General features: G+C 50.0%; 1 protein-coding gene and 1 pseudogene across 2 annotated transcripts; one reads left to right on the top strand and one right to left on the bottom strand.

Annotated features, from left to right (window-relative positions):
• Positions 1–25,344, top strand: WDR91 (WD repeat domain 91; the record flags this gene model as incomplete). 2 transcript variants are annotated; one of them, XM_019959124.2, is given in 15 exon segments in its annotated part: positions 1–88; positions 1,424–1,603; positions 2,180–2,387; positions 4,062–4,144; positions 5,128–5,258; positions 6,644–6,809; positions 15,124–15,279; positions 16,982–17,175; positions 17,646–17,796; positions 18,407–18,501; positions 18,642–18,810; positions 20,258–20,366; positions 21,139–21,251; positions 22,505–22,702; positions 24,813–25,344. In XM_019959124.2, coding segments are annotated over 15 exon segments (2,206 nt in total), but the record flags the coding sequence as incomplete, so codon positions are not given.
• On the bottom strand, positions 19,305–19,423 carry LOC139182875 (5S ribosomal RNA; annotated as a pseudogene).
• Positions 25,345–25,634: the final 290 nt, after the last annotated feature.

Raw genomic sequence — 25,634 nt, 5'->3', positions numbered from 1 at the left:
CCGAGAGTACCTGCTCTTCCGCGGCTTCACGCACACTCTGCGGCAGCTGGACTCCGAGATCAAGGCGGATAAGGAGAAGGGCTTCCGGGTGAGGGGCCGGCGAGCGCGGCGCGGGCAGAGGCGGCCCCGAGGGAGCCAGGAGCTGGCTGTCCCCCAGCACTGCCCTCCGGGGCGGGAGCGGCGCTGTCACCGCGCCAGGGGGATCATTGCCATCAGTGCGTCCGGCACTCGCTTGACAGATGAGGAACTGAGGCCCTGAGAGGGGACGTGACTTGTCTGAAGTTGCCAGCGAGTCAGGAGCATTGCCGAGGCCGGAGCCCAGGTGCCCTGACTCCTGGTCCAGGGCTCTGTTCTTCACCCCAGTCTCCCAGCAGGTGCCGGCCAGTCATTGGCTGGATGGGGATGAGGTTTGAGGAGCTATGGTTGGGTAGACGTTTGGGTTTGGGGAACAGAAATATTCTAAAGTCGGCTTCCAGTGGCATTGGGAGCAAAGGGGTCTGCAGCCCGTGTTGAGCTAGGTATTTGAAATGGCTTTGTCAGTGACCCATTGGCAGTTTTGCTTCACCTCTGAGGAAGACCTTGTTGTACATTTGAAAACATAACTTTGCTCAGACATGATTTTCTGTTGAGTTCTTGGAAGTTATATGTGTGTGATTTGTGTGTATGTCTTCTGGCTTCAGTTGGCGTTGGCAGGTGAGTTGAGAGAGGCAGTGAGCTAGCAGCAGAACACCGGAGGGGAGTTAGGAGACCTGGGTTCTTGTCTTGCCAAAGTTAGTGGCTACTTGGTGGTGGCTAAAGCAAATCATTTCAGCTCTCTGAGCCTCAGTGTCCTGATCTGTAAATGGGGTGGGGGGGTGGGTGGAGGTGGTTTAGAATGGTATCAGTATTCAAAACCTGTTCCTTCTTGTGTCTTCCGATATGAGTGCTCCTCACAAGGAGGGGACCCCTTTTGGCTGACACTCTCAGCAGCTGCCAGGGCTTTAGTGGTGCTTAGAGGACTTGAAGGAAACAGTATATCTAACATAAGCCTTGGAATCCTGGAATGGAGGAGGAGCATGGAGGTTGTCTCACTCCCTCTTTTTTGCTTTCTGAAGTCTTAGGTCACTAAGACCGGAGAGTTGAAGTGACATTACCAAGGTGGTTGAATAAATTAGAGCCAGGTCCAGGCCCTGGACTCTGTCTGGTTCCTGGACCTGAGTGCTTTTACACCTGAAATTTCCATGCTTGCCAAAGGGTAGAAACGCGTATCTAACATTAATAAAAAAAACTTGAAACCTATTATGTTACAGTGTTTTGAAAGTTTTATAGATTGCTAACTTAAAGGAAAAAAAATTGAAGCATCCAGAAGCTGCAGCAAGAGGAAAAAAGTATTAACTCCGTGGCGTGAAGAGAGAATTCCCTTTTCCATCACATCTTTCTCCAGGTGGACAAGATTGTGGACCAGCTGCAGCAATTAATGCAGGTGTATGACCTGGCTGCTCTTCGGGATTACTGGAACTACCTGGAGCGGCGGCTCTTCAGCCGCTTGGAGGACGTGTACAGACCCACCATCAACAAGCTGAAAACCAGCCTGTTCCGCTTTTATCTCGTCTACACAATCCAGGTGTTTCTGGTTCAGGGATCTCTTGGTGGAGAAAATTCTTGAATCCAGAAATAGATTTTCTTTTAACGCCTAGGGACAGCTCTTCTCTGTTACTCAGAAAGGGTGGAACAGTCACAGTGAAAATTATTTTTGACTGTTTTCCAATTTTTTTTTTTCCCCTTCTCATCTGTAGATCATCTGACTTATCTTCCTCATTCCTATTTCTCGTCTTGTCTTAAGCATATTAGCCTGGGTGGTGTTTTGAAGAATATAAGAAGCTGGGTTAAAGTTTGAGTAAAAAGGTTATGACTGACTTGTGGGGTGGGGGATAGTAAATCACTTAGGTTATTTGAAAATCAACTAGGAATTAATTTTTAGGATGGCATTTATCACTAGAGCTTTAAACAAGCTTCTTTGAAGTTATAAGGAACTTGAGAAAAGAGTGATGATTTCTTTTATGAAGAGTTCATAGATCACGTTTGGTGACTTGCTCAGGAGGCCAGTATTCAAAGGCTCTCTGTGATGTGGTGGTGAAGAGTCTCACCTCTGGCCTTCTGTCTCTCTCCTTTCTTTGCCACCTCTTCCATGTCTTGGCAGACAAACAGAAGTGACAAGGCTCAGGAGTTCTTTGCAAAGCAGGCCTCGGAGCTCCAGAACCAGGCTGAGTGGAAGGATTGGTTTGTCCTGCCCTTCCTGCCATCCCCAGACACCAACCCCACCTTCGCCACCTACTTTTCGCGCCAGTGGGCCGACACCTTCATCGTGTCCCTGCACAACTTCCTGAGTGTCCTGTTTCAGTGCATGCATATCCTATCAGTGGCCGGGGGGCTGGCAGCCCAGCCTGAGGCCAACCGACCACGAGATCAGCGGCTGCTGCCCTTAATGCAGTCATTTCTTCTACCAAACGCCCAAAGATCATCATGTTGTCACGTGATGGGGCTGGGCAGACTGTGGTTATTTTGATCTGGGAGGGTGGGAGTTGTAATTCTTAGTTCTGCTGCTGAATAGTTGACATGGGTGGGTGGGGAGACTGTCCTCGCAATAGGGGGATAGGAGCCCTCAAGTAGGGCGGGGCCTCTCCCAGCAAGCACAGCGAAACCGACCGGCCTCCAGAGCACCCTCTCTGCGCATGCTCCATGCCCCCGCCCCAGGATTTCAATGGGCTTTGTTGGGGTTAGGTAGGGGGTGAAAACACTTCTAGAGCTGGAACATCCTTTCTGTGTTAGTGTCTGGGTCACTGTCTTCACAGTGACCTCAGGGTCCCTCAACTTGTCAGAGGACAGGGCAGCTTTAAGAATATGTGGAGAGATTTAGGAGAGAGAAAGGACATAAATAATTTCCAAGCCTACCTTATGTACCCTTTTGTTGTGGAAAGCTGGGGACATCCTTGCTCACTTGTGCTCTCTGGCAGGAACTCCCCAGGAGGAGAAGGGGGTCTGGTTCGAATGGGGCTGCCTGGTGAGTCACTGATAAGCTGGGCGTTGTGGAGGCCCACCCATCATTGCCTTTTGGTCTCTGGGAAGACCATCTTCTGGTGGAGGTAGGAAGGGAGTATCTCCTTTTGTGCTGGGGTGAGTGTGAATTACCCACGTTGGCCCTTTTTCTCCCCCTGCTGCCACTCTTCATCCTGAGGGCTTTCAGACAAAACTTGCAGGGGGCCCAGCCCAGAGGTGGTCAGGGCTTGACCCCGTGGGCCCTCCAGGGAAGCTCGCTGCCTGACTGAGGCCCTGCCAGCATAGTGCTCTTCTGGACTGAAGCTGTATGAGGTGGTTGGGAAAGACTGACACTGTGACCTCATATGTGGATCCTCCTAGGTGGCTCCTAGTCTGCAGAAAGCTTGCTTCTCAGCCTGAACCTTTGCCAGGGAGAGGCTCACCCTGAGGAGGGGAAAGGCGAGCAGCCAGTCCTTCCATGCAGCTGGTAGAGCAGTTGGCCATGTGCCCACAGATCCACTGGGCTGGCTTTTCGCTGAATGTTGCTAAAGCTTAGACTGAGTGTGAAGCCCTCAAGATAAACTCTTTACTGCTGGCATTTGGGAGAAAGCATCAGGTCTGGATGTATGTCCTCTGTGGGCTAGCCAGGCAGGTTGTCAGGTGTCCGTGAGTCTGTCTGAACGAAGTCAGGCCAGACCCAGGGTCAGGGGAGAGACTGGTCATAAAGCTGTGAGAAGCCCACAGCACATTCAAGGGTGTTGCTGCAGTGTCTAGAGTGTTTGGAATGGCTTTTAATCGTTTTGCAGGCAGGCTTTTTCTTTTAAAACATGTTTATTGAATTGTGTTATTGCAGAGTTTGTGATAGAATATATATTTTAATTGGCATTTTTTCCCCAGCTTTGTTGGAATATAATTGACAATGAGACATTGTGTATATATATGTATATAAGGTGTAAAACTTGAGGATTTGGTGTATGTATGCATTGTGTCATGACCACCGCAGTCAAGTTGATTAAAAGGCAGGCTTATTCTTTAACTCGGTACACCGGTTCCTGTAATCCTGAACTTTGATGCGGAGTGCCAGAGGACCAACCAGGTTCAAGAAGAGAATGAAGTTCTGCGCCAGAAGGTTTGTTCTGAATGTCACTTGCTCCTTGGGAAGCACTTCTGCTTTTCATGTGTGAAATTAGGCAGTGGCGGTAGAGGGTGAGTCAGTAGAGGACAGCACTGGTCTCAGGGGGCAGTGAGTCACCAGAAAGGCAGGGTTGGGAGCTGTGACAAACCTCTGAAAACCAGAGGCAGGGTTGCTGTTTTAAGTCATAGCATGAGCAGTGTAGTAACAGTCGTGAACTTTTAAGAGGAAAACGACTCTATGCATGGATGTCTCTTTGCAGCTAACCTGCTTGTATATCTCTGCTTCCCATTCCCAGGCCTGTTCCACTCATCCCCACATCTGTCTTGTTTATAGCCCAGATATGATTTAATTTTTCTCAGGTTTTTCTACTTTGGTAAAAGAACAGCTCCTGGGGAAGCTCACATTTGCCTTTCCATTTGCCTGAGCATTTCTCTACCCTTGAAATTGATGCACCATAAGAAAAGGGAGGATTTTTTAGAAAAAGGAAGCTTATAAGCTGTTTCGGTTTTGGGGGTTTAACGTTCTTAGGTTTGGGCCTGTGTGTATAATTATCTTCAGGGAAAAAGTAAAAAATGCTGACCTTCATTAAAAAAAAAATTTTTTTTTCCACCTGAGTTCCAAAGTCTGGTTTTGTAGATGCCCAAGAGGAAAGCAGGAGTGGGTGGAGCTAGTTTTCTCAGTGAATTCGGGAAGAAGCAAGTCAAATGGTAAAAGGGAAGCAAGTCAAATGATAAAAAGCAAAAAGAAGTAGGTTCCATATTATCTAATGGTCTTTCGTTTTCTCACCTCCTTGTCATCAAGTCACACCAGCCTCACCTATCTTTCCTGCCTGCGGAGAGTGAGACGGGCTCCCCAAGGCTGAGGGCGAGTGGCCTTTGAGTCAGTGTGGTTGGGTTTTGGACGTGATGTGTCTGATCTTCCCCAGGGAGGGAAGGCTAGCTGACATCCCCATCTCACTCACCCCCACCTCTATGTAGCTGTTTGCACTGCAAGCCGAAATCCACCGACTGAAGAAAGAGGAGCAACAGCCAGAGGAGGAAGAGGCCTTGGTCCAGCACAAATTGCCTCCTTATGTCTCCAACATGGACCGCCTGGGGGACTCAGAACTGTGAGTGTGTGCCGTGCCCCTCCTCGCTCTGTCCCCAGCGTTCTCCCTTCCTCCTGGTGATGCCTCCAAATTGCCAGGAACCTCCTGGGCTCCCACTGTTCTAGTCTGAGTTTTCTGTGTCTCTGGGCCTGACCAGAGGCAGGGGAACTACAGGCTCTGCCAGGAGCTTGCACATCCAGGTGTGTGCAGCCTGGGTTAATACACGCAGCCGTTGTCGTGAAGCCCTGGGAAGTTTCTGTGCTCTGAAAGGAGCGCCTCGTGGATGTCAAGATTGCCCACGCATTTCTCCATAGAAGCATGCTCTTGTCTCAGGGTTCAGAGTGGTAGGCAGGTTGGGAGAGAGGTATTTGAGCAGCCTTAAAAAACAGCCATTGAAAGCCAAAGACCCAGATGATGATGATAATAGCAGTGAAAGAGACCGCAGGCACCACCGGTCCCAGGATCAGTGATTGGTGAGTCAGGATGCAAACCCAAGTAGTCAGATTCCAGATCTTCCTGTGGCCCAGTCCTGCAGCAGATGAAACTGCTCTGGTTTCTTAGCTAGTGCCTGCTGATGGAAGTAAAGTGCAAGCCAAAAATCGAACTTAAAAACTTTCAGTAGCTAGGGACGGGGGAGCCTGGTGGGCTGCCGTCTATGAGGTCGCACAGAGTAGGACACGACTGAAGCAACTTAGCAGCAGCAGCAGCTATCTTAAAAAAGGTAAATTTTAATGATATTTATTATTTAGCCCAGGCTTCCCTGGTGGCTCAGATGGTAAAGAATCTGTCTACAAGGTAGGAGAATCCAGGTTTGATCCCTGGGTCAGGAAGTTCCCCTGGAGAAGGGAAAGGCAACCCTCTCCAGTATTCTTGCTTGGAGAATTCCGTGGACAGAGGAGCCTGGCAGGCTACAGTCTGTGAGGTCTGACACTCGTGTCAGCAGAGTCTGACACTACTAAGCGACTTAACACTTTCCGTTTTATATAGCCCAACTCTTTCAAAGTATCATTTCAACATATAATGAATATAAAGTATTCATCAGCTATTTAACAGCTCTTTTTCATGCTAAATCCGGAATTCCAGTGTGGATTTTATGCCTGCAGCACTTCTCCATTTGGACTGACCACATCTCAGGTGGTCAGCACCACATGTGGCCAGTGGGCAGTAGACAGCTCTGCTCTGAGCTTTACCACGGCCCTCAGAGCCACAGCCTTCCCCATTGTGCCAGGTAGGCTGCGAGCTCCCTTTGTGAAAGAACACCAAGCATCGGGCCGCCTTAAAGCCCAGATGTGCAGACCTGGCCGTGGCTCTGGTTACTAGCAGCATCCATAGCCCACACGGTGCGTGCCCGGGGTCTCCCAGGTCCCATCCAGTGCCGTGACCTTGTGCTGTGTCTGCTTGTCCAGAGCCATGGTGTGCAGCCAGAGGAACGCCTCCCTATCCCAGTCGCCACGCGTGGGCTTCCTGTCCTCGCTGCTGCCTCAGAGTAAGAAGAGCCCCTCAAGGTTGTCGCCTGCCCAGGGCCCCCCTCAGACTCAGAGCTCGGCTAAGAAGGAGTCCTTCGGCAGCCAGGTAGGTGCAGGGCCTGCCTTTCTAACTCTCGCCAGGAGGCCTCCGACACCCCACGCGTCACCCACGTGAAGACTTGCCTACCCTCCCTTTGGACCTGCAGGTGGGAGGGTGGATGGTGACAGGAGGAAGTGTGCTCTGAAGGGTCCCTTCCCCTTTCTCATCATTTCCTCTAACTCACGTGTGCTTATGGCTAAAATTGGGTTATTCAAGCATGAATTCAAGCGATTCTGGACTTTAAAATTTTTTGGTGATAGGAAGTAGTGTGTAGATAAAGAGTAAAGTTCTAGATCAGTGTGGTATTTCTTTTACTACAAGTTCTTATTTTCTGATACTACAAAGGATTTTTTTTTTTCTTTCATAAAAGCTTGCAAGAGAATTTCTTTTATGCCAGCATATGTCCAAAACTGACTAGTTTTCTGAGCGGAGATGGTCAGAATTCATTGCTTTCAGAAATGCTGGCCAGAGTGAAGCTTTCACAGATCCAGAGTTATGCTTTATTGCTTGGGTAGGGACTGTTTCCCTCTCGAGATTTTTATTGCAGATACAGTAGGTTGTCATCATCTCTGCCTCCCTCTCCTGCTGCCCTTGGGCTGAGAACAGTTGCAGGTGACACAGCAGCATGGGGCTGCCTGGGGAGACGGGGCTGTCCACACTGCCACTGGGACGCCAGGGCCTTTAGCACAGCATGTGGATTTCATACTGTTCCTCAGTGCAGATGCTGAGCAGGACATGGGGGAAGAAAAAGCATGGACTTCGGACTCAGGCAACCTTGTTTAGCATCCTTGCTCGCATCTCCCCGCCCACTTGGCATGGGAATGATAAGAGCATTTACTCCCTATGGGGAGAGGTATTTGAGTTGAAATGAGAGCCCTCGGTATATGCAGTGCCTGGCAGATTATGAGCTCACAATACGTTGTAGTTGTTGTAGCTGGGAAGGTTTTAGCCTGTAATAGATGATGTATGGAGTGCTACATCCCTTGAAATGTACATGAAATGATGAAATTCAGTTTCATTAACTTGAAAGAAAGCATGGAGATGGGGTCTTTGTGCTTTGGCCTGTGGCCATATCTTTACATGTTCAGGCACTAAACTGAGGGTGAAATGGGATTGGAAATGTTTGTGAGGTTCCTATTCAGGAGACAAAGGTAAGAATGTGTAATTTGCAGCAAATGTTCCTTACTTTACCTTTAAAATTTATTCAAACAAAGCTTCTGGCATGTTAACAGAGCAAAGGTAGCACTCTTTCCATGTCCTGGATATAGACGATAAATGTTCTCAATCTAAAAAATCCAGTGGTTGGCTCACTTGTTTTTTTTAATGATATATTTGACTCAGCAGTGATGTTTCAGCTCCAAAAATAACTAGTATATCTGAGATTCAAGAAAATCATAGAATTTAGAGTTGGAGGAAGTTTAAAGGTCATCTGGACCACCTCCTATTGGCTGGAGGGTGGGCCAGATGACCTTTATTTGATTGATTTCCCCCTGTGCTGGGGAGCTCACTGCTTGTGTTTGGTGGGGGGCGGGGGGGGGTTGGCCTGTTTGAAAGTTGTTAGTTGAAGCCTCTGTGATTTTCACTCATAGGTCGTAGTTTTGCCTTCAAGCTGCATAGAATAAGGCTTCTTTCTGTCTTTTCCATGCTAAACACTATGGTCATTCCTTCCTTTCTGCCCTATTTACCCATGTGGCGTGATTTCTAGACTCCTCACCATCCTGGTTCCCTTCTTTTAATTTTTTAACTCCCCTATATGGTTGATGGCCAAATTCGAGTTTACAATTCAGGATGCTCTCTTACCAATACCAAATGCTGTTAGTTATATGATCACTTCCTCTGATTTTAATGATATATTGCTTTTAACTCAATAGAAAATGACTTTTTTTTTTTTTTTTTAAATAAGCCTGGGTCAGGAAGATCCCCTGGAGAAGGAAATGACAACCCGGTCCAGTACTTTTGCCTGGAAAACCCCTTGGACAGGGGAGCCTGGCGGACTACAGTCCATCGGGTGGCAAAAGAGTCGGATATGATGTAGTGACGAAACAACAGTTGTAAGCCTCAGTCATATCAGCATTTTTCCCCCTGTGATCGGCCCCTGTAACTGTTGTTGTTAGCACTGAAAAGTTTACTACATCATAGACGTAAAGTCTACAGTGATACATTCTCTGTGCTTTCACTCTGAATCTGGGGGCAAAATTTTGCAAGTAGCTGTAAACCCACAGTTCCCAAGCTCTTCTGGGCTCTCTGTTATAGAAACCCCCTCAGGCACCTCCTCAGCAGGCTCCCCAACTGCAGTGTCACCCCATCCTCCCCTCCAGTTACAGTTTCACTCCTTCCACACCCGCTCAGTCGCCTTGCGGCTGCGAGGGGGAGTTATGGTTATTACAGAGATAACCTCTAATTGACGGTAATGTAAAGAAAGCAAAGCGTCCACAGACTTGTATATTTGTAACTCTTATTAGTATCAAATTATCCTATAGCTCCCATGACATCAGCAGGAAGAATGCTGCCCCTGGGGCCGTTTCCATGGATCTCAGCAGGATGGGGAAAAGGGAGTCCCCCTCCCCATCTTTGATTCTGTAATTTCTCTGTTACTTGGGCCTGTCTTCTGGGTAGCTTTTTTTTGCCTCAGGTGAGGCCAAACTACTGGAACTTGTTTTGTGTTCCACTTGGACGATTGCCTGGTAAGTCTATTCAGGCTGCCGAAAACGAATTTAGATCCTTCTCTGGAGTGAGAGGAGAGAAGGTCAGATGATAAAGCAGGATAAAGGTACCTCTCTTGAACTGTAGGAGACAGGTAGATTATGATAGATTGGGACAATATAATTTGGACTGTTGGAATGTTACATGAATCCAGTAGTGAAGATTTTTATAAAGTTTGCTCTTAAAATAAAACTTGGAATTACTGGGTGTGTCCCAGTGAACATTTACTTAAGTCATATGCCTTTGTAGCTGGACACAGGTTTACTTTACCTACTTATTCAGGTGTTTGGTGGATAGCTGCACTCATCAGCTTTTAGTGTGCTATTGTTTTTTGTTGATGTTTCCCCTTCTCTTGTATGGGGATTCCCTTGTGGCTCAGCTGATTATCTTAGATACAGTTTAAAGAGAAGCTCTAAGTAGGATCTGCTAGGTCACGTTTAGGTCTATAGCTCTCTTGGTATAAATTACCCTATCGTTATAAAGATAGTTTTTCTTATTTATATGTTAACACCTGTTTGAATTTTCATTTTGGAGTCCTTTCCAGCCTGTAATACACTGGACAGCTTCCTTACCGTCTTGACTCAAGAAGGAAGTACTGCTTTTGTTCTTCCTAATGTTGTAACATACTTGCTGGGGAAGTCTTACAAGTGCCTTTTGTGTCCGCTGGAGGAATTTGAAGTCTATCTTAAGCCCCTCTATTCCATCCACTTGGGCCAATTGAATTGGGTACTCTTAACACCACCTGTTTGGAGAGAAGGCAATGGCACCCCACTCCAGTGCTCTTGCCTGGAAAATCCCATGGATGGAGGAGCCTGGTAGGCTGCAGTCCATGGGGTCGTGGAGAGTCGGACACGACTGAGCGACTTCACTTTCACTTTTCACTTTCATGCATTGGAGAAGGAAATGGCAACCCACTCCAGTGTTCTTGCCTGGAGAATCCCAGGGACGGGGGAGCCTGGTGGGCTGCCGCCTGTGGGGTCGCACAGAGTTGGACACAACTGAAGTGACTTAGCAGCAGCAGCAGCAGCAACACCACCTGTTAGAGGAAAAGACACCGTGTATCAGGTGTAGCAGGTGAGTAAGGACAGACAAGCATTCCACCAAGTGCCTGTGCCTGTTCTGCAGCCTTCCCCACCTTTGGCCCCAAAGTGGGATACCCCTGTAGTCTGTGTACTTTCCCGGGGCATGCACACAGTAGTAAATGGATGCTTTTCCCTTTTCTTTTCTTCTCAAGTATCCAGTATAAAGATTTCTTGGTCAGGCTGATAAGTCTGAATCATAGTTGTGCCAGGCTAGTTTGCTTGCCAGGATCCCACTATTTTGAAAAACAGCTGTCAACCCAGGAAGCTGATCTTCCTCCTCTCAGCACTGTTTTTGTAGCTAGCTATGGGGTTCCCATTGCCACCTTTGTGGTCCAGAAAACATGGCCTTTACTGCCAGCTCTTTTATCTTTTCTATCAGAATGGTAGAGCCTTTGGAGATGTGTTTTGGAATTCATTTCTAGTTTTATTGAGTCCTGTTTTTTTTCTTAGTAAATCAAGCTAAAGGTTTGTCTATTTTGTTTGACTTTCAAAAAACCAGCTCCTGGTTTCAATGATCATTTCTATTGACTCTTTTTTCTTTTTTAAAGATTTATTTATTTATTTTTATTTTTGGTTTTGCTGGGCTTCATTGCTGCATATGGGCTTTCTCTGGTTGCAGAGAGCGGAGGTTTCTCTTCTTTTGGGGCACAGGCTCTCGGCTTGTGGGCTTCAGTCACTGGGGCTCATGGGCTCTACAGTGCAGGCTCAGCAGTTGTGACGCACAGGATTAGTTGCTCCATGGCCCGTGGGATTTTCCTGGACCCGGGATCGAATCCATGTCCCCTGTATTGGCAGGCAGATTCTTAACCACTAGACCACCAGGGAAGTCCTCTATTGACTTGTTAATCTATTTCTTTGTTTTCCTTTCTGATCATTGTTATTTCCTTCCTTCTGTTAACTTTGGGCTTTGTGTATTCTTCTTTTTCTAGTTTCTTGAGGTGTACAGTTAAGTTGTTTACTTGAAATCTTTCTTTCTTCCTAATGCAGGTGTTTATTATTAGAAACTTCCCTTTTAGAATCAGTTTTGCATAGGTTTTGGTATATTGTGTTTCCATTTTTACTTGTCTCAAGACATTTTTTGATTTATCTTTTGGTTTCTTCTGGGACTCATTGGTTGTTCAGGAGCGTGTTGTTCAGTCTCCATATATTTATGAACTTTTTAGTTTTATTCTTATAATTGACTTCTAGTTTCATCCATTGTGATGCTTGCTATGACATTAATCTCCTTACATTTATTAAGGCTTACATTTATTAACATATGATCTATTCTGGAGAATGTTACATGTGTGCTTGAGGGTGGCATGTTCTGTAAATGTTTATTAAGTTTACCAGGTCTAATGTGCAGTTTAAGGCCAGTGTGCCCCTAGTGATTTTCTGTCTGGATGATCTCTTCATTGGTGAAAGTAGGCTATTTAAGCCTCTACTATTGTTGTATTGCTGCCTATTTCTCCCTTCAGGTCAGTTAATATTTGCTTTATATATGAGGTGCTCTGAGGTCAGGTGCATAAATATTTGCAAATATGATGTCCTCTTGTTGAAATGACCCTTTTATCATTATAAAATGGCCTTCTTTGTCTCTTATTTCAGTCTTTGGCCTAAAGTCTCTTGTCTGGTATAGTATAGCCTATAGGGGTTTTCCAGGTGGCACAGTGGTAAAGAAATCTGCCTGCCAGTGCAGGAGAGGCAGGAGACACAGGTTTGACCCTGGCTTGGGGAGATCTCCAGAAGGAGGAAATGGCAACCCACTGCCAAATTCTTGCCTGGAAAATTCCATGGACGGAGGGGCCTGGCAGGCTACAGTCCATATGGTCGTAAAGAGTTGGACATGACTGAGCAACTGAGCCCGTTATAGCCTCCCCTGTGAAGTTCCTTAGTCTGAGCAGTTTGCCTTCTGGATCAGTCAGAAGGAATAAACGGATGTGTGTAATGAAGGTTAGCAGCCTTGGATCACCTGCTAGGGAGTGAACCACCCCCCACTCCACCACCCACCCTGGACCATGTGAGGGATCATGGTTCACTCAGGACCACGTGTTACTTTTGGGAAGGTAAGAGAAGTCATCTTCCACTTTCTAAGACGAAGGGACCTGTCCAGAGCTCCTTGGACCATGGGATGCTTCTCCAGAATGGCCAGAAGCACTGAGAGAGGGGCCTCTCTTGGTTGTTAATTAGATTCCAGGATTATGACATTCCTTCTTCTCTTTTCTATTCAGGGTCACTTTATTTCATGTGCTTCCATCATGGTTTTGCTTTTTCAGGTTTTTCAGAGCATGGGGCCACTGTCAGATCTGGGTGTGAATTACAGTTCTGTTGAGTTTTCCCTGTGTAGAACGAGAAATTAAACCTCTCTACACAACTGCTCCCCATCTTAAAATAATGCCTTATCTTTAAGGGAATGTTTGTAAGATTCTTAGCGTGGTACCTTACATATGGTAAATGCTCAGTGAGTAATATATATTGACATTATTGTTGTTGATTTTCTTCTTAGTTTATTTTTTTAAAAATCTTGACTAAGAAATTTACTGTTCCCCAAATAAGTCAGAATTCAGAGATCAACCACTCTAGAGAAACTATCTGTGACAATCACAAGTACTTGGAGGTGTAATAAACACCTTCAGGTACCACTGGAGGTCGCTTCAGTCAGAAAAACAAAACTAACCAACCCTGTGTATGTCAGCCACAGTTAGGCTCCTAATAGCCTTTAAAATTTCCTTTCTTAACTGTTCATATGACCTCAGGGTCCCAGGGAATCTATGTCAATCATTTAAAGTTGTTTGGTGTTAACATAAAATATAACAAGTAGAAGAACTAAAAGGCCACCTGTAGACTTTGGTTGAATTTATTCTCTTTGCTTAGGACTTGTGTACAAATGATTTGTGAGTATGTTGGTCTCAAACTGAGTGGCTATTGGTATCTATATCCCTTTGCTAAGAGTGTAAAAAAAAAAAAAAAAAAAAGGAGAGGGGGTAGGAGTGTGAGCATCATAATTTGTGGGAATTAGATTAGAAAAAGAGAACCCAGGCAGATCATCTGGAAAGGTGATTAGGTGGCAGCTCCTTTTTAAAAAGCTCTAGATTAGAAATCTTCAGTCTCTATGGGAGTGGGGTGGGGATTATATACTCAGTTGTGTCCAACTCTTTGTGGTCTCATGACTGCAGCTCGCCAGACTCCTCTGTCCATGGGGTTCTCCAGGCAAGAATACTGGAGTGGGTTGCCATGCCCTCCTCCAGGGCATCTTCCTGACCCAGGGATGGAACCCATGTCTCTTGTGTCTCTTGTATTGGCAGGCAGCTTCTTTACCTCTAGTGCCACTTGGCAAGCCCCAGTTAGTTGCTCAGTTGTGTCTGACTCTTTGCCATCCCATGGACTGGAATTCTCCAGGCAAGAATACTGGAGTGGGTAGCCATTCCCTTCTCCAGGGGATCTTCCTGACCTAAGGATCCAACCCGAGTCTCCTGCATTGCAGGCAGATTCCTTATTGTCTGAGTCACCAGGAAAGCCTGGGGTGGGAATTAACTGAGTTCATTTGCTGTAACGTTGGTTGACTTTATCTCATTGCTATCAAAAGGAGCCAGAAGATCCAGTTTCTCTCTTGTCCAGTTTATTCTGCCCCAAAGTCCTTGAGTTTCCAACTATTTCTGTTAAAAGACTTTATGGTTGCCCAGTAATCATTTCCAAATACCTCAATATTTGTTAACATTGACTGGCTTAGTCATGCCCTTGGCCCAAAACAAGAGAGGGTATTGTGTGTCTTTTTCCCCTGTAGAGGGGTGATTATATTTTGCGTAATTTTTTTTCCTATTGCTGAAACACATTGTTGCTTTTAAATATAACACCAGCATAGGGCCTGATCTGCCTCATAACTGTTGCTTCGCTAAGTGCTAACTAAACTAAATAAAGTTAACTGTTGCAGATTAGATCAGGAGGATATGTGTGTATCTACCTCCAGGCAGTAGATGTGGCAGGCAGAAAAGTGCTGAGGAGTTGTCCTCTCAGGATGGGGGAGTGGAGAACAGGAAGGAGGAGGTGCAGACTGCTGGTGTTTTGCCCTTGACCTTGCTCATGGGCTGAGATAATAACATGTTTTTTTTCTTAATATTTATTTATTTAGATTTGACTGTGCTGGGTCTTTGTTGCTGCCTGGGCTTTTCTCTAGTTGCAGAGAGCAGGGGCTACTGTGTAGCTGCAGGGTGCTGACTTCTCATTGTGGTGGCTTCTCTGGTTGCGGAGCACGGGCTCTAAAGCACGCAGGCTTCAGTCCTTGCAGCTCCCGGGCTCTAGAGCACAGGCTCAATAGCTGTGGCACACGGGCTTAGTTGCTCCCCAGCATGTGGGACCTTCCCGGACCAGGGATCGAACCTGTGTCTCCTGCGTTGGCAGGTGAATTCTTTACCATTGTAACAGCAGGGAAGCCCGAGATAGTAACACTCAGCATGGACAGGGAGGAGCCTTACATAGGACTACTTGGCTCCTGCTCCCCTCCTTGCGCAGGCCCACATGAGAAAACACATTTCACAGACTGGTGTCTCATCCTCCAGACCGCCAAGGGCAGGGAGCCGGCCGGCGCGCCCAAGGACGGGAAGAGCCTCTTCGGTGGGCTGGCCCCTGGGGAGTCCAGCTGGTCACAGCACCGGCAGCGGCGCCTGCAGGACCACGGCAAGGAACGGAAGGAGCTCCTCTCCATGACTTTGCAGGTGCAGCTTGGCCTCAGTGTCTCAGGAACACCCCACAGACCCTCCTCCGTGGTGGAGAGCCATGGGATATGGCAGCGGGGAGGGGTGGTGCAGGGCCTGCTCTTACCTCTCTTGATTTCTTTTGCTATGCGTTGTGTGGTTTTGCCTAACTGGCTTTAACCACTTGCACTTTGGTGGTTTTATTCCAGAATAATCTGGTTTTCCAGTGATCCCTTTTCCCGATGTAGTGTTGCCCTAAACAGGGGCCATAAAATGCTGGCCTCTGAAGATGTCCAGAAGACGAGCTCTGTGAACAGTGGGTTTGGGACCCCCTGTGTGCTCTGTCCTTCCCCATGTTTAACCGTGCCTGTTAGTGTGCTCATGTTACGGGTGCTCGGAGTCCGGGGAGAGGGTCCCCTGGGTGTAACCCAGCATCGCCCAGACTCGCTCAGTCACGGGCCTTTTCTCTGCACTCCCTGCTGGAGTCGCTGCCCTGAGGGCCATGTGCCCACAGGGCTGCCGTGCGGCGGCCCCGGCCCTTGCCAGGCTGGGTTCAGAGACTTCTTACCGGTGAATGTGGGTTGGGCTTTCCCTCCCTGGTAGTATAAGCTGCTGCTGCTTCAGTGAAATACTCGGGATTGAAGGCAAAGCCCCAAGGGATTTACTGCCTTGTCACCTTGTTGACCGTTTCTCTCCTAATCCAGGCTACTTGCCTGTTTTAAAGGCATTTTGGGGGTTAGCAGCCCTGAACTTGTTCCGGTCCGATGGCATAGAGCCTTCTGGCTTGCATCTCAGGTCCTTCTGGGCTGTAGGATTAAAGGTGCACCAGAGCTCAGCCACTCCCGAAGGCCCCTCTGAGCTCTGAGGTCTCTGTTCCTCTGTTCTTTTATTCTATTTTTTCTGTAAAACTGCTCTTTCTGGGTCCCTGAGGAGTGCTTCCAGGAATCTCCAGAACCAGGGGGGTGGTAGAGAGCACTCTGGCTGATGCTCCGTGGCATCACGGTTATGTCTAGATGAGCAGGTGGTAATCGTGGTGGCCAGCGGCCAGTGCCCTCAGGAGGCAGGGACGGACAGCAGCAGCCCCCTGGGTGGCAGAGTGTGTGGGTGCCATTTGGTGCCCTGCCTTGCTCTGGCTTAGTTGCTGTCCTCGGGCCTAGCCCATCACCCCAGTCTCTTGGCACCCCTTCCCAGGAGGAGGTGCTGGTGGGCGGCCAGGCTTACGTCGGATGGACCTGGCTTCACGTCGGCATCCCACCCCCAGGGCCAGCTCTTGATCCTAGGCAAGGTTACTTCAGCTTTCAGTCTTAGTTTCCACAGCTGTAAAATGGATTACTAACAGGATCGCAGATGGTTGAGGGAGCACTACATGAGACAGTCGGTCGTGTTCGCAGTGCCTGGCGTGCAGTGGGCACTCCCTCCCTCACTGATTCTTGTTATCATTGGCCTGGTCTGTCAGGGTCGTGCGTGTCTTGGGTCTCGTCAGCTGGGACCGGGAGCCCGTGGCCCACACTTCCCTCCTCGTGGTCTCTGGGAAGGGGCTACCGGTGAAGCAGGCTCTTGGAGTTCAGAGCTCTTTCTTTTAGACCCCACAACCACCAAGATCCTCCCCCAAGGGCCGTGGCCTGGTGTCCTAGACACCCCCAGCCTGTCCCCAGACATGGGGAGCAGCTGGGCCCAGCGCTGACCCCTCACCTCTGACTTGTGCCCGCTTTGCTTGACGCAGTGTGCGGAGAAGAAGCCCGAAGCTGGTGGCCCAGAGGCAGAGCCCTGCCCGGAGCCCCACGTGGAGGCGCTGGAGACGCTGACGCGGGTGCCCACTGCGGGCCCTGAGGGTGGGGGGGTCCGCCCCGAGCAGCCGTTCATCGTGCTGGGGCAGGAGGAGTACGGGGAGCACCACTCTTCCATCATGCACTGCAGGTGGGTGCTGGCCGCTGGGGCGGGGCCTTGGGGGAAAAGGGGGTGGGCTCCCCGGGGAAGCCTGCGGTCTGGGGCTGTGCGTGTGAAGGCGTGGCAAGCAGGATGATGAGGGATAACAGAGATGCAGGTGGTGGGATGGCCCCAAGGGACCGTGAACTGTCAGAGGAGGGCTGGACAGCTGGCACTGGGGCTGTTGTTGGTCAAGTCAGCTCCTCCACTCCTTCTGATCCTGGAGAGTAACGTCCAGAGGGTAGGTGATGCCCAGTGGGCCCAGCGCATAATGGATGCTTTATGAGTAGTTCTCAGACAGATGAATGAATGACTATTTCTAGAAGTAGTCCACACCCGTCCTTGGAGCTTGGGCATCTCTCAGCAGGAGAGTCAGAAAAGGCAGTCCTCTGGGCCTGGGCTGAGGAGGGTGGCAGACTCAGGTGGGGATGCTAATGGCATGCCTCTTTGTCTCATCTCAGGGTGGACTGCTCGGGGAGAAGAGTCGCCAGCTTGGATGTGGATGGGGTCATCAAAGTGTGGTCCTTCAACCCCATCATGCAGACCAAGGCGTCCTCTATCTCCAAGTCACCGCTGCTCTCTTTAGAATGGGCCACCAAGCGGGACAGGCTGGTGAGTGGTCTTGCCCATGGCTGGACCTGTGGTCTTAAGTGAGGACCTACCAGGATTCTCCCCTGCTGCCCCAGCACCACGGGCTTGGTTGGGACTCCAAGCCGAGCCCCTGCGCTCTCTTCTCACTACGCACTCGAGGACCGCACCTCCAGGACTGTCCTGAAGGCAAAGATGGCCTCCTCTGTTTTTCCCGGAGACCTTTATAGGCCCAGAGCCAAAGCTGTCCCCAGGACATGCAAATGGGGCTGTCACCCAGACCCATGACTAGCTGAGGTCTCTGCCTATGGAGGTGGTGGTGGGCCAGGAACCAGTGGGCAGGACCAGGGCGGCTGGCATTGAAACTGGAAGACAGGGGGGTTGGAGGGCAGAGGGTCTCCTTGCCAGCTCAGCCTATGGTGATACCTACCTCCCATTCCACAGATTCCTTCAAGGTCAGCTCTAGTGTCTTTAATTTTTAAAAGAGGTCCATTTTAGCCGGTTTCCCCTGTACTACCTGGAGGAGTGGGGGTGGGTCACCCTGCAGCCTGCCCTCCACCCCATAGGGATGGGCCTCACCCTCCTGTGAGCCTCCCTGAGGGGGCCTGACCCTGAGCTGTCCCTCTTCTTCCAGCTGTTGCTGGGCAGTGGTGTGGGGACAGTGCGCCTCTACGACACGGAAGCCAAGAAGAACCTCTGTGAAATCAACATCAATGATGATATGCCCAGGTGAGCCAGATGCTGCTACCCCCAGTCACTGTGCTTGGTGGGCTGGTCTTGGCCGAGTCTCTAAGCCCAGCTCCCCCTTCCTTTGTGGGCGGGCAGAGTGCTGAGCTGGGCTCCCCGCCGACACCCCCTGTGTGTTGCAGGATCCTGTCTCTTGCGTGCAGCCCCAGTGGGGCCTCTTTCGTCTGCTCGGCTGCAGCTTCGAGCCTCACTGCCCACGTGGACGTGTTGGCACCAGACATTGGCAGCAGGGGCACCAACCAGGTTCCGGGCAGGCTGCTGCTCTGGGACACGAAGACCATGAAGCAGCAGGTAGGAGTTTCTCATGGTGCCCCGGGGCTGGGCGGGGCGGGGAGCACACAGGTCGCTCTGCCCACTGTTTCTTTGGTCTCTTCCCTCTTTGCTTGGAGCTCCTCACACTTTGATCTGTGAGATTTCAGAGCGTGTTGAAAAGTAGTAGTACTCCAGTTGGGCAGATTGCTGGCAACTGAAGTCATTCGGAAGGTGTGACAAACTTAGAATTCACACACAGCCTTCTAGTGGGCCCTTTTGGCTTAACTGAAAAATGTAAACATTTTTTTTAATATTTAAAACTCTTTTTTTTTGAGTAGTTTTGAAAATGAAAGTCGCTCAGTCGTGTCCAACTCATTGGGACCCCATGGACAGTCCATGGCAGTCTCCAGGCCAGAATACTGGAGTGGGTAGCCTTTCCCTTCTTCAGGGAATCTTCCCAACCCAGGGATCGAACCCAGGTCTCCCGCATTGCAGGCAGATTCTTTACCAGCTGAGCCACAGGGAAGCCCCAAAGCCTATAGCACCCAGTAATCCCAGGCGGTCTCCCATCCAAGTACTAAGCAGTTGTGACCCTGCTTAGCTTCTGAGATCAGATGAGATCGGGCGCGTTCAGGGTGGTGTGGCCATAGAAGGGGTGCTATGAGTAGTTTTAGGCTCACAGTAAAATGGAGAGGAAATTTCAAAGATTTCCCCATGCACGCTGTCCCCACACGTGCCCAGCCTCCCCTGCTATCAGTTTCCCTCACCGGAGCAGCACACTCGTTACAATCGATGCACCTACACGGACACATTGTAATCACCCCGGGTGCACAGTTGACATCAAGGTTCAGTCTTAGTGTTGTGTGTTCTTTGGGCTTGGACAGATGGGTAATGACATGTGCCCTCCTGCCCCATTCCATCCAGCAGACATCTGTACATCTGTCCTCTGGCGTCTCCGTTCTACCTTATCCCACCCAGTCTGATCAGGTCCTTTTTAATCTTATTATTTCCGCCTGCAGTGCAGGAGACCCTGGTTCGATTCCTGGGTTGGGAAGATCCCCTGGAGGAGGGCATGGCAACTCACTCCAGTATCCTTGCCTGGAGAATCCCCATGCACAGAGGAGCCTGGAGGGCTGCAGTCCAACGGGTCGCAAAGAGTCAGACATGACTGAGTGACTAAGCACATTTTCTGCTGAGGGCCTTTCTCAGGATTTTTAATTTTATGTTTACTTGTGTTTTCCAATTTTTTCATTGAATATTGAATACATAGAAGAGAATATTAAAATCACAGGTGTTTGGAATAAAGAGAAAACTGTAAAACGAGTACCTGCCTTGTCAGGGTTTAACAGTGGGACGCTACTGATCCTTTTTATGCTCTGGCGTGTCTTTCCTCAATCTTGGTCTCCTTCCCCCTTTCAGACAGAACCTGCCTTGGAATTGGTTTCCTATTGTCTCACATTTTAAATGTGGTTTATCCTTTTTGTAGCTCCAGTTCTCCCTGGATCCGGAGCCCATTGCCATCAACTGCACAGCCTTCAATCACAATGGGAACCTGCTGGTCACGGGGGCAGCTGACGGCGTCATCCGGCTGTTTGGTAAGCGACTGTGCTCACGGCAATCCTGGTCCCCTCGTCCATCAACCCAGGGAAGAGAGTTGGGTTTTTGCCAGCTGGACTAGAGGCTACTGTGAAACCCTGGTTCAGGATTCTCCTAAGAGAACTTAACTTCGGTCAGCGTCTGCTTCAGGACACCCCTAATTACCTTGGTCCTGATCTGAGTCAGTGGACATGGGAGGGGATGGAGCTTAGCAGTCCTTCAGTCCTGAGCTCTTGAGTGATGCTGTCCTGCCCTCTTGGTATGGCCACTTCATTGTCCCTGTGAGAGCAGAAGGAGGGTGGGCTTTGGAGTCATCAGCATGTTCTTTAAAGCTCCTCACGCAGGCCTGCCCCAGGAGACCGGAACCAGCGCCTCTGCAAAGGCACCGCTAGGTGCTATATCTTTAACTGACCTCCAGGGCACCCTGGTGGGAAGTTACAGCACCTTCCTGGGAAGGACTTCTGTGTCCTCCTAGACTTGCAGGCTCCACCCCAGGATTCCTGAACCTCACCTTTGACCAGTGAGAGAAGCTTTCATTTAAGACGGGTTAACAGAACACTAGGCACGGTGGAGGAGAGAACTAGTGAACTGAAACAGCCCGTGCCGGCTCTTCACCACGGTCAGCTCTGTGACTCCTGTTGGTCCTGGGGGCCCTCTGCCTTCAGCTCGGCTCCTGCCCAGCAGGCACAGGGAGGGTGCGGTGCCTCTGCCTACGGGCAGGTGCCTCCCCAGGGCCCGGGTGGGAACCCTAGCGGCATCTTGTTGCCTCAGACATGCAGCAGCACGAGTGTGCTATGAGCTGGAAGGCCCACTGCGGGGAGGTCTACTCCGTGGAGTTCAGCTACGATGAGAACACTGTGTACAGCATCGGCGAGGACGGGAAGGTAAGCGGGAGCGGGCTTTGGTCAGGAAGCTCCCTTCCTCTGGCTTAGTAGGCATCTAAGATTCTAGAGGGCCCCGCAATAGCACAATGGACTGAGTTCAGTCCTGACTGTACCTTTTACCAGTGCTGTGACCTGGGGCCTCTCTCTACTCAGTTTTGTCTTCTGTAAAACAGAGATGAAAATAGTAACCGGTCTCATAGGATCTTAGTGGGGTCTACATGAGTTCAGTGGGAGTCGACTGTCATGAAAGGGGAGGACCCACATCCTTTCTCCTGGTTGTAGCAGAAAGGACGCATCTCCCTGACCCACCCTGCTCGTGGGTTCCAGTGCGGCCAGGGTGTACTTGAGTGAGCTTGGTCACTGGGTGATCACAGCATGGGTGGGTGGAACTTTATAGGCCGGGGGGCTGGAGACAGCTGTGCCCATAGTTGAGAAACATAAAAAGGGAGCTGGGGAAGAAGGTAAAAATAAGTCCCCTCTTTTAGAGTCTCCCTGGAAGAATTCGTTAGGATCCCTGGGAAGGGAGCTGGGGCAGGCAGAGCTGGGATAAGGACTTACTTTTGTGTGTCCCCTCCTGGGCCTTCTGGATTGTATCCCTGTCCCCCTCTCTTATCCAGTGAAGACAGTCGTTACAAAATGCATCCTTCACTTGAAAACTCTTGAGAAAGGCTTTTTAAATCAGAGCTTGACTTGCTTCATCTGAGTTGAGTTCTCAGTCAGGAGGAGGTCACAGCAGGCAGCCTGGCCCTGAAGGAGGCCGAAGGGTGTTTGCGCTGTAGTCTCTGAGCTCGGCTTGTACTCCGCTGCCCGTGTTCCATCGGCTGTGCTGCTGAGAAACTGGAAGTGTATTTGGGATTTAAGAAAAACCTAGCTAGGTTCTAACCCTACGAATAATATTAACAACAACAGTAGTAGTAACAATCACTGGAGCATTGCGCCAGGTCGAGCGATGGGAGTCCAGGCCGGTGCCTACACTCTTCTGCTCCTGGCGTCAGGCCAAAGAGAAAGTTCCGACCTGGACATGATGTGTCTGACTCTTTCTAGATTTTCTTTCCTTCAAAATAAAAAAAAAATGCTTACATTGTGTCGGGAGGCATTGGGACTGGATGGTCATCTCCCTACCCTTCCTGGGGCCTGTGGATCCCCCTCCACTTCCTGGGGGCCACCTCACTACTCCCTGCACCCCGCCACCCCGCGGCCCTGCGCCCTGGCCACACCGCTGAGAGCCCTATACTCGTGCTTTTTGGGTGCAGTTCATCCAGTGGAACATCCACAAGAGCGGCCTGAAGGTGTCCGAGTACGGCCTGCCCGCCGACGCCACGGGCCCCTTCGTGCTGTCCGGCTACAGCGGCTACAAGCAGGTCCAGGTGCCCCGGGGCCGACTCTTCGCTTTCGACTCAGAGGGCAATTACATGCTGACGTGTTCTGCCACGGGGGGCGTCATCTACAAGGTACCTGGGGGCCTGGTGGGTGGCAGGGATGTTCCTCCCCAGAGGCCTGGGCGTGGTTGAGCTCGAGCCCCGTCCCTGTCTCTGTCCCTGCCCGGTGGCCATGGAGATGCCTCTGGCCTGGGATGGACAGCATCTGGGCCTCCCGGCTGCAGGCTGGCTCGAGGGAAACCGTGGGGATGGGAACGAGGGTGGCCTGCCTGTCCTCCTCTCTGCTCACCTATCCCTGCCCCTTGATGAGACTCTGCCCCTTTTCTGCCTGCTTCCCTGGGAATAAGAACAATTATAGAACATCGAGAACTAGGAAGAAGGGCTGTGTGTTGGTTTGGGTGAGTGCCCAGGGGGTCTGTTCCAGTTACTCTAATCTGGCCTAGATTTATTGTTTGATGAGACGTCCTGTGGGTCAAGGACATTACAAGCCACGGCTGGGATGGAAATTCAGGGGTGTGATGTGTCACATGGCAAGTACGTTGTCCACTCTGTTTTGTCCCTCAGTCGATCTGCTTGTCTTAACCGTCTCATCACAGCCTCTCTGGTTCATGCACCTTGTTTGTGTATATAATCGAGTGAAATTCTAAACCTCTCCATCTGGACTCGTCTTACCAAGTAGACGGGGGGATGAGGCTTTATGTTGTGGCCTGAGCGCGTAGTTCCGGTTCCACGTGAATGCAGTGGTGCTGTATCTGTAGGCAGAAGGAGTCACGGAGTGGGATGCTCTCTCTTGGGGGCTCACCGTCCACAGGCAGCCGTACCCCAGGGGTCAGCCATGGGTGGGTGTGGCCTTGGCACGGGCAGTGTACACCGGAGACACTGTGGCCCCTCTCCTGGTGCTCACACTCAGGTGAGAAGGAGACACAAGCATCAGTGGTGGGGACACTACAGAGCTGAGGGCTCAGAGGGGAGGAAGCCGGGTGGGGACCGAGGCCTTGGGGAAAGGGGCGCTCGGCTGTGGAGTCACGGCCTTTGGAGGAGGAGGAGGAAGGCGGGCCTTGGGGTCCCACGGGGCAGCAGGGAGCAAGAGGTGAGGGGGAAGGGGCTGCAGAAGTGGGAAGTCGGGAGCCTTCTTGACCTTAACAGTGGTGCCAGGGAGCCTGGGTTTACTCAACAGGGCTCCTCTTCTCTATAGATGAGGACGACTCGGGTGGCTCTTGCCCTCCCCTTGGAAATTAATTCCATAGTTTGTGTTTACTTATTTGTTTCAATGGATATTTTAATAAAAATCTTTTTTAAGCTTTATTGAGCTACAGTTGATAAATCACTCAATAAGCTATATGTTTAAGGTGTACAATGTGATGCCATCATATAAAGTTCCATAATTTCTTGTAATTGCTATTGGGAGATACTGTAAAGAGCTTTCTGTTTAAAGCCTAATTTTATTTCATTATTTAAAGACTTGGTTGAGTTCCAGGTGGGCTCTCCTTTTGCTCTCTGTATGATTGTGTGTGTGTGTGTGTGTGTATTGTTTTATTTTTGATCCTGTAGGCTTTGTCACTTGTCCTGATCAGTTCAGATCAGTTTGTAGTCAGACTTGCTCTTTAACCAATTAATGAGTTGAAAGCTTTCCCCGCCATATCCTTTAAAAATGTCAGTTCAGTTGTGTCCGACTTTTTGCGATCCCATGGACTGCAGCACACCAGGCTTCCCTGTCCATCAACTCCCAGAGCTTGCTTAAACTCATGTCCATTGAGTCAGTGATGCCATTCAACCATCTCATCCTCTGTCGTCCCCTTCTCCTCCTGCCCTCAATCTTTCCCAGCATCAGAGTCTTTTCAGACACCCACAGCAGGGTAAAGGTAGCAGAGAGAATTCTGCCTCTTAGAGTGTGTTCACTTCAGTTCAGTTCACTCAGTCGTGTCCTACTCTTTGCAACCCCATGATGTTAGGGACTTATTTCCCCCTTTGGTTGAAGGAATAAGTATAGTCAGGAAATTGAAGGTATTGCTGGTCCAAGTGGCGAAGCTGAGACTTTCTGGCCAGAGGGACATGTGTGCCTGGGCACATCCTGGGCTTGGGGTGGCAGTCCCTGGGCTCAAGGCAGTTTGCCCCTGGAAGTGGATAAACTGCATGTGTTTATGAGCAGTGCCTGATGATGTTGCCTCCTGTCCCCTTGCAGCTGGGCGGGGATGACAAGGTTCTGGAGAGCTGCGTGAGCCTGGGCGGCCACCGCGCCCCTGTGGTCACTGTGGACTGGAGCACAGCCATGGACTGCGGGACCTGCCTCACTGCCTCCATGGATGGCAAGATCAAGCTGACCACCCTCCTAGCCCATAAAGTCTGACGGGACCCGCCCCGAGGGTCACCCACAGAAGCTGTATTATCCTAGGATGCGGGCAGAGAAGACAGGAGAAGAGGAAGCTCCCCTCACGGCCCCCTGCCGGGTGGGCAGTCTTCTGGGAGAGGTTGCCTAAAGCGCTTGGGCACTGTCCAGAGACTCAACTGGAATGGGAGCCACGTGCAGTGGTGGCACATGCTCCCCAGACATGGGCTTGCTGGGTCTGCCAGGAGCGGGTTCCAGATGGCAGGGGAAAGCTCAGGAAGAAGGAGAAGCGTTGTGGTGGCTGCTCTGTTGGCCCAGAAGATATTGGAAGTATTTTGTATATATTTGCTCAGTTTTCTTTTTTAAAAAAAGAATGCTCTTGTGGTCACCTGGCCTCTCTTTCTGGAACGTGTGTGTGCAGCAGTGTGTCTGCCTTCACCTTTTGCCCTGGTGATGGTCATGGCAAGCCCAGGTCCCGTGCCCTGGCCCTGACCTCACCAGCCACGGGGTTGACCTTTATCAGAGGGTTGCTCTTGCTTCACCATAGAAATAGAACATCTTCTCTCTCCGGTTCCATTGGCCAACCAAGGTTTGTGCCATTCCTTGGTCTTTGGACTCGTGTCAAGGAAGCTATGGGCTTCCCTTGTGGCTCAGCTGGTAAAGAATCTGCCTGCAATG

The sequence above is a fragment of the Bos indicus genome, chromosome 4 (genome assembly GCF_029378745.1).
Source record: "Bos indicus isolate NIAB-ARS_2022 breed Sahiwal x Tharparkar chromosome 4, NIAB-ARS_B.indTharparkar_mat_pri_1.0, whole genome shotgun sequence".
NCBI lineage: Eukaryota > Metazoa > Chordata > Mammalia > Artiodactyla > Bovidae > Bos > Bos indicus.
This window is presented reverse-complemented; position numbering and strand designations above follow the sequence as displayed.